Source organism: Salvia splendens, chromosome 16 (genome assembly GCF_004379255.2).
Source record: "Salvia splendens isolate huo1 chromosome 16, SspV2, whole genome shotgun sequence".
In the NCBI taxonomy this organism is placed as follows: domain Eukaryota; kingdom Viridiplantae; phylum Streptophyta; class Magnoliopsida; order Lamiales; family Lamiaceae; genus Salvia; species Salvia splendens.
The window spans coordinates 28937425-28946623 of NC_056047.1; the positions used below are offsets into that span (position 1 = coordinate 28937425).

A 9199-nucleotide genomic window follows, 5' to 3' on the forward strand; every position below is an offset into this window, starting at 1 on the left:
GACAAATTTCTTAGTCACGGGAGAGCTCCCTAGTGAGCCAGAAGTTTCCCGGGCCCAGAGGATGAAAATTAGGAATGAAGCCAAGTACTATCTTTGGGACGATCCTTACCTCTGGAAAATGGGTTCAGACCAGGTGATCAGAAGGTGCATTCTGGAATGGGAACAGAGAGACGTATTGGACCATTGCCATGCATTGGCATGCGGTGGACATTTTGGCCCAAGAAAAACTGCTAGGAAAGTTCTGGACAGCGGTGTTTACTGGCCTACACTGAATAGAGACACGTATGAGTATTCCCAGAGTTGTGGTCGCTGCCAACAGACCGGGGGAATCTCCGCTCGCGATGAAATGCCCCAGGTCCCAGTGATCGTCTGTGAAGTGTTTGATGTCTGGGGGATGGACTTCATAGGTCCATTCCCGTCTTCCTATGGAAATTCTTATATACTGGTGGCAGTAGATTACGTATCAAAATGGATAGAGGCTAAGGCAACGGCCACGAGTGAAGCAAAGGAAGTCACGAAGTTCCTAAAGGCCAATATTTTCAGCCGCTGCAGAGTGACCAGGGTGGTGATTTCAGATCAAGGAATGCATTTCTGCAACCGCACCATGGAGGCCCTGATGAAGAAATACGGAGTACATCACAGGTTGTCCACTCCATATCATCCACACAGTAACGGGCAGGCGGAGATCTCCAACCGAGAGATAAAAGGAATTTTGGAGAAAACAGTTAACCCGTCAAGGAAACACTGGAGCAAACGGTTGGATGATGCTCTCTGGGCCTACCGTACTGCGTTCAAGACCCCCATTGGAATGTCGCCTTACCGGCTCGTTTTTGGCAAGTTGTGTCATCTCCATATGGGCGTTGAACATAGAGCTTAGTGGGCGATCAAGGAGATGAATCTGAAGCCCTAGGCCTATGAGGAAGAGAGGAAACTTCAACTACAAGAGTTGGAGAAAATGAGACTAGAGTCGTATGATGCGATAATGTGGTACAAAGAAAAAACCAAGTTGTGGCATGACAAAAACCTCCGGGTCAAGGAATTGCAAGTTGGCCAGAAAGGTCTTTTGTTCCAATTGAGGCTGAATTTAATGTCGGGAAAGCTGAAGTCTAAATGGATAGGACCCTACACGATCGTTGGCCTTCAAGCGAATGGAGCTATGGAAATTCAAGGAAGCGCTTCTAACTCTATACCTTTTCTTGTTAATGGCAACGGGGTCAAGGTATTTAGGGATAGTTCAGAGCTGTGTGTGGTGGAAGAAATTCCACTACGTATACTTTCCACTATCGCCTAACTGGTCAGGTTGTTTAGGCATTCTTCGGGATTTCTTGGGTCAGGTAGATAGGAATGGAGTTTTAAAATCTGTGGACTGAACCATGATATTCCCAAGAATATTTAAACACATTTTGTAAATAATGTGAATATGTATTTTTTTATCTAAAAAAAGTAAATCCAAACAAAGAAATAAATTATTTATCCAAAAATATTTTTGAAACACCGAGCATACCTGGAAAAGCAATTTGAGATTGAAAATATTTTTTTGGATTCATATCCCCTTGACCAGGTTGTTCGGCGTGTCGTCTTTAATTAATTTTTCTAAGTGTTGCAGGGATATGAACAGGGAGAATTGAGAAAAAATTTTAAAAGGATCATATGTCATGAAGGGGGGGAAGAAATGGACGAAAAGAGGCAGTGATTTCCAAATTTAAATTTTGAATTTCGAATTCTGGGGAAGCGTACGATTGCTTGCGTCAGGACGCAACCGTACAGCTTCATCCACCCAATTTATTTTTATATCCTTTCTTATTTCTTTTTCCTTATTTTCATTTTTTCCTTTTATTTTCTTTTTTTCCTAAAAGAAAACTTCCCCTCAAATCCTTAACTCCCATTCTCAATATTATTTCTCTCATAACTCACCAAACTCTCTCTGCAGTTCTGACAACTGTACAGTGAACCACCACTACCACCGCTCATCATATGGAGAAACAACCCTCGGCCAGCACATCCCGCCGGAAGAATGCACAACCACCAAAGGGAACGGCGGGGGAAACATCAAAGAGGGCACAATCATCAAACCCTACCACTCTAAAGCCACTGCAGTGCCGCCATCAGAGGTTGCCGTACCGCACCTATCCAAATCACGTTGCCTATAACCACCGCAGTCCCTCCACCGCCAGAAATTGTTACGAGCGCGCCTATTGTCATGGCCGCTCCCATCGCTGCAACAACCACCGACAACTCCGACCCTGAGCAACTCATGAGGGAGTTCATGAAGAGATTCGGGCCCAAGGAGAAGCCGAGCGAGTTCTTCGCGCGAATGGCCGAAGAGTTCAAAAAGGAAGAAGCCGCTTCACAATTAACCCCCTGGAAATTCCTGCCCAACCTCAAACCTTGGTAGAAGCACCAACATCTCAAGCCCTTTTCACACACAGAGGAAATCTCCAAATTCCACCTAAAACCCTAGCCCAAGAAATAACCCCCACAGTACCAACCTCCCACATCGAAGCTCAATCCCCTATTGAAACCCTCGTGGAAAAAGAAGAGAACACCAAAGAGGGGGAGGATGAAATTGAAGAAGATGTGGAAAAGGGTAAGTTTGGGGGAGATGAAAAAAGTATTGGGGCAGGGGATGAGAAGGAGGTGAAACTGACACAAGAGGGTGATGAGGGTGGTGAGGCAAAGGGAGATGAGAAGGTGATGGAGACACAACCAAGCTGATCTACAAGGACAAGAAGATGGATCCATTGATCATTCCAAGTGGGCCAATTACAAGAGCTAAAGCTAAGAAGATAAAGGAGTCCATGTTGCTTTTAGTTGTTGAAATAAAAGCCGAATTACAAGACCATTCTACATTGGGCCAAGTGATGAATATTATTCAAGTTTGTGGGCAGCCCAAGACTTGAAGTGTGGAGTCACTACATATCACATTTTGGAGGCCCAAATTGATGATACATGATGCATTTTCGTCCAAGTTGGAGAAGCCAAAATAAAGGGTCTATTTTAGTTACATTTTATGTTAAATAAGTGACTTTAGATATCCTAGAGTTACACCAAAGGTTTAGGAGTTACTTTTCTTTTATTATGAGTCATTTTTAAGTGTCTTAAGTTGTACTAATGATGTGAGACTTTCAAGAGTCCATTCTAGCCTATAAATAGGCTTGTAAGCATGTCATTTGAAGACACCATTGATCAAATACGAAATAGACTTTGTCTTGTGAGTTGAATTCTCTTTGTAGAGGTTTTCACTTGTTTGGAACTTATCAAGATACTTTGAACAAGTTCTTGTGGCGTTCAACCATACCGAGGTTCTTAGCTGATCATATAGCCATCGGGTCGAGGTTTTCTAAGCTCTGGAAGTGGATCAAACCAGATTATCAATCAAGGGAGTCCGCTGCCAAACCTTATACGTGGGGTTCTTGGATCAATATATCCAACGGGTCCTTCGTCGTATCCCAATCCTTATCATTTGGTATCACGAGCCAACTGGTATTGATCTATCCTTAGCTTTATCTTACATTGTTTATCTTTCATATCCTTGAAAAAAAAACTGAAAAAAAAGAAAAAACCGAAAAAAAGAAAAAAAACGAAATACATATTTCACCTCATATTTTCTTGACCATTTCCTTTCATCCTTCATTCAAGGGCTGAAGTTTGGTTGGTCATTATTAGTTCTTGTTTGTTCTTGATTTGTTTTTTACTTGTGTTATCTTTGCAAAAGAGAAAGAGTGGTAAAAGGCTTGAGTGGTGAGATTATTTAAAGTGGTGAGATTATTTAAGGGGAGGTAAAAGCCAATGAGTGATATACACGAGTGTTTTGTGAGGTTTATTTTTGTGTGATACACGAGTGAACTGTGAGGATGGATTCTACTGATGAAAATCAAATTGATCCTACGTTGCAAGCCATCCAACAACATTTTAGAAGGCTTGGACGTGTTCTGGAAAGTGTTTCAGAGCGCTTGGAGAGGCTGGAACTTCAAGCAAATGCAAACAATAACGAGGAAGAAGAGAGTGGAGGAGAGGATAATGCTTCACATAGGCATCGAAATGAGAGGCATGGAAACGGTAGAAGAGGGCGTACAAATGAAGTTGATGGTGATTTGAGAAGTATCAAACTGAAGATCCCAACATTCCAAGGAAGGAGTGACCCCGAAGCTTATTTGGAGTGGGAGAGAAAGGTGGATCTCATCTTTGAATGTCACAACTATTCCGAGGAGAAAAAGGTTAGGCTTGCTGCTATTGAATTCACTGACTATGCTATAGTTTGGTGGGATCAATTGACAACTAGTACAAGGCGATATAGAGGAAGACCAGTTTCGACTTGGGAAGAAATGAAGGGAATAATGCGTAAGAGATTTGTACCTTCTCATTATTTTTGTGAATTGTATCAAAAATTACAATCTATGAAACAAGGTACTAAATCTGTTGATGAGTACTACAAAGAGATGGAGATTGCTATGATTAGGGCAAATGTTGAAGAAGATAGAGAAGCAACCATGGCTCGATTCTTATGTGGGCTGAATAGGGAGATTGCAAACATTGTGGAGCTTCAACACTATGTGGAGTTGGAGGAGATGGTTCATATGGCCATGAAGGTGGAGGGACAATTGAAGAAGAAGGGAACAATCCAAAAGAATTTTTCAACAAGTTCTCATTCGTCAAGGACAAATGAGTGGACTTCATCCAAATCCAATTTTGGGGCAGCTTCTAAACCCCAAAATGAAGCGTCGACATCCAAGTCCAAAGAATTTGAGAAGGGTAAAGGTATTTCTACTTCTACTCGAAATAGAGATATCAAATGTTTTCGTTGTCAAGGTGTTGGACACATTGCATCTCAATGTCCAAACAAAAGGGTGATGATTTTGAAGCCAAATGGAGAGATAGAATCTGAAAGTGAATGTGAAGATGATGATGATGAGGAGGAGGATAAACAATTGGAGGAGATTGGACCAGAACATGGAAAACTTTTGGTGGTTCGAAGGGCTCTAAACATGCAAAACAGAAATGATGATCAACAAAGAGAGAACATCTTCCACACAAGGTGTTTGGTCCAAGGTAAACTTTGCATAATGATTATTGATGGTGGTAGTTGTGCAAATGTTGCAAGTTCTGAAATGGTGGAAAAGTTGAGCTTAACAACGAAAAAATATCCTAATCCATACAAGCTACAATGGCTTAATGAATGTGTTCTAATTTCGTTTTCAATTGGCAATTATAAAGATGATGTTCTTTGTGATGTTGTGCCAATGCATGCAAGTCACATTCTTTTGGGGAGGCCATGGCAGTTTGATCGTAGGGTGATTTATGATGGATTTGACAACCACTACACCTTCAAGCACAACAACAAGCCTATTATGCTTGTCTCATTGACACCTCAACAAGTTCAAGAGGACCAACAGAAATTGTCACAAGCAAGGAGAGCTCGTGAGGTTGAGAGAAAAAAATGTGAGGGCATTGAAAAAGAGTCGAGTGAAAAAAGGAGTCGAGAGAAAAGTAAGAATGAGAGGAAAAAAGGTGAGCGCATTGAAAAAGAGTCAAGTGAAAAGAGTCCGAATGAAAAAAAGAATTTTTATGTGGGAGCAAAAGAAATAAAGAGTGCAATAGTTGAAAAAGAGAGTGTTTTCATCTTAGTGTACAAACAGTCTCTGTTTACCACTAACGAATTAACCACTTCTTTGCCAAGTACTTTTGTGTCTCTTTTACAGGAATTCGAAGATATTTTTCCAGTGGAAGAATCAAGTGGATTACCTCCATTAAGAGGTATTGAACACCAAATTGACCTTGTTCCCGGGGCAGTTCTACCAAACCGACCAGCCTATAGAGCCAATCCCGAAGATACTAAGGAAATTCAAAGGCAAGTGCAAGAGTTGTTGGACAAAGGAAAAATTCGTGAGAGCATGAGTTCATGTGCTGTTCCGGTAATTGTTGTTTCTAAGAAAGATGGATCATGGAGGATGTGCATCGACTACCGAGCAATCAACAAAATCACGGTAAAGTATCGCTATCCTATTCCTAGGCTAGATGATATGCTTGATGAATTGCATGGATCTATTGTGTTTAGTAAGATCGATTTGAAAAGTGGTTATCATCAAATTCGAATTAGAGAAGGAGACGAATGGAAAACAGCCTTTAAAACAAAATTTGGTCTATATGAGTGGTTAGTAATGCCTTTTGGTTTAACTAATGCACCAAGTACTTTCATGAGATTGATGCACCATGTTTTAAGAAAATTCATTGGAAAATTTGTGGTTGTTTATTTTGATGATATTCTTGTCTATAGCAAAAATGTGGATGAACATCTTAACCATGTGCGTGCAGTTTTGGATACCTTACGAAAAGAATCATTGTACGCAAATCTCAAAAAGTGTTCTTTTTGCATGGATAAAGTTGTTTTTCTGGGATTTGTTATAAGTGCTAATGGGATTGAAATGGAAAATGAGAAGGTGAAAGCTATTTTAGAATGGCCAATTCCTCAAAATGTAGCACAAGTTAGAAGTTTTCATGGTCTTGCAAGTTTTTATAGGAGGTTTGTCAAGGATTTTAGTACAATTGCTGCACCTTTGAATGAGATTGTGAAAAAAGATTTTTGTTTTTATTGGGGAGAAAAACAAGAGCATGCTTTTAATCTCCTTAAAGAAATACTTACAACTGCACCAATTCTTTCTTTGCCTAACTTTGATAACATGTTCGAGCTTGAATGAGATGCATCTGGAGTAGGCATAGGAGCTGTTTTGTTGCAGGATGGAAAGCCAATCGCTTACTTTAGCGAAAAGTTGAAAGGAGCTCAATTGAACTATCCAACGTATGACAAGGAGTTATATGCTTTGGTTAGTGCTTTGGAAACATGGCAGCATTACTTGTGGCCTAGAGAGTTTTCAAAAATGGCACATTTTATTCCATGTCACAAAACTGATGATGCATCTCATATTGCTGATTTGTTCTTTAAAGAAATTGTCAGTTTGCATGGTGTTCCTAGATCAATTGTGAGTGATCGAGATGCTAAATTTGTGAGTCATTTTTGGCGTGTGTTGTGGAATAAGTTGGGAACTAAACTCTTGTTTTCTACTACTTGTCATCCACAAACAGATGGACAAACTGAAGTAGTTAATAGGACTTTGTCTCAATTACTACGAACTTTAGTTAAAAAGAACTTGAAAAGTTGGGAGGAATGCTTACCTTTTGCTGAATTTGCTTATAATCGAAGTGTTCATTCTGCTACTAACTTTTCTCCATTTGAAGTTGTGTATGGTTTTAATCCATTGAGTCCACTAGTTTTGATTCCAATACCTATTGAAGAACGTGCAAGTCTTGATGGAAAAGCTAAGGCTGAAATGGTGAAAAGATTGCATGAAAGGGTAAGACTCAACATTGAAAAGAGGACAGAACAATATGCAAAGCAAGCCAACAAGGGTCGGAAACAAGTCATCTTTGAGCCGGGAGATTGGGTTTGGTTGCATATGAGAAAGGAGAGATTTCCTTCGAAAAGAAAGTCCAAGTTGCAGCCAAGAGGAGATGGACCATTCCAAGTGATTGCAAAAGTAAATATTAATGCTTACAAACTAGACTTACCTGGTGAGTTTAATGTAAGTGCTACTTTCAATGTTTCTGATTTATCTCCTTATGTTGGTGAATTAGATTCGAGGACGAATCCTCTTGAAGAAGAAAGGAATGATGGAGACACAACCAAGCTGATCTACAAGGACAAGAAGATGGATCCATTGATCATTCCAAGAGGGCCAATTACAAGAGCTAGAGCTAAGAAGATAAAGGAGTCCATGTTGCTTTTAGTTGTTGAAATAAAAGCCCAATTACAAGACCATTCTACATTGGGCCAAGTGGTGAATATTATTCAAGTTTGTTGGCAGCCCAAGACTTGAAGTGTGGAGTCACTACATATCACATTTTGGAGTCCCGAATTGATGATACATGATGCATTTTCGTCCAAGTTGGAGCAGCCAAAATGAAGGGTCTATTTTAGTTACATTTTATGTTAAATAAGTGACTTTAGATATCCTAGAGTTACACCAAAGGTTTAGGAGTTACTTTTCTTTTATTATGAGTCATTTTTAAGTGTTTTAAGTTGTACTAATGATGTGAGACTTTCAAGAGTCCATTCTAGCCTATAAATAGGCTTGTAAGCATGTCATTTGAAGACACCATTGATCAAATACGAAATAGACTTTGTCTTGTGAGTTGAATTCTCTTTGTAGAGGTTTTCACTTGTTTGGAACTTATCAAGATACTTTGAGCAAGTTCTTGTGGCGTTCAACCATACCGAGGTTCTTGGCTATTCATATAGCCATCGGGTCGAGGTTTTCTAAGCTCTGGAAGTGGATCAAACCAGATTATCAATCAAGGGAGTCCGCTGCCAAACCTTATACATGGGGTTCTTGGATCAATATATCCAACGGGTCCTTCGTCGTATCCCAATCCTTATCAGAAGGTTGAGGGTAGTGAGGCAGAGGGAGATAAGGTGGTTGAGTCTGAGGGCGAGGGGGTAGAAAAGCAAGCCGAAGAAGGTGACGTGGATAGCGAGGTACATGAGGATGAAGAAGAGGGTAGGTTAGTTGGGGACGAAAAGGCTGAAGGGTATATTGCAAGCAAATGTAGGTAAGGGAGATGAGGAAGCAGTTGAGAGTGATGTAGCATCTGAGAAGGCTGGTTATGAGGGTGTAACAACGCTGGCTATCGAGGAGAAAGCCAAAAATCAAGGAGCTGAGAAAGAGATTGAGGCTGAGATCGTCTTGATAGATGATGTTACATCAGAGGACAAGGGAACCCCGCAGATGAGAGAACATCTACGAGACATTCTCGTCGAGCTACGAAGATGGAACACGCAGCGCTGGCAAACTAGACAGGGGAACTGAGGCCGAGCATCTCTGACAGGGGACGATATCCCTCAGGCCCAGGAAACTCCGGTCGCTGCCTAGGATGCCTCGTCAGAGACCCTGGAGAAGAGGTTCGAAGCGGAAAGGAAACGTAAGGGGAAGCAAGAAGCCTAGCCCCGCAAGAAGAAACCTCGCCAGGCCTCCAAGGCTGTGGTGATCATGTGCTCGCCCCAGAGACAATCCGAGTACCGTTTGCCCTGCCGACTGAAGAGGAAGAAAAGCAACTGGAGTCTGAGGAGGAGACAGAGAACCCCAAGGAGGAAGAGGGTATGTTTAAGAAGATGGAGGTCCTGGTGACCAGAAGGTTGTTAGATGCA

The 9199-nt window shown here is 41.1% G+C and overlaps 1 protein-coding gene across 1 annotated transcript; it reads left to right on the forward strand.

The window, feature by feature from the left end:
• Positions 1-2200: 2200 nt before the first annotated feature.
• Positions 2201-8861, forward strand: LOC121770468 (protein Ycf2-like). Its single transcript, XM_042167196.1, has 4 exons — positions 2201-2325; positions 2430-2691; positions 8435-8552; positions 8605-8861. The coding sequence occupies exons 1-4, from the start codon at positions 2201-2203 to the stop codon at positions 8859-8861; spliced, it is 762 nt and encodes a 253-aa protein (XP_042023130.1).
• The last annotated feature ends 338 nt before the right edge of the window (positions 8862-9199 follow it).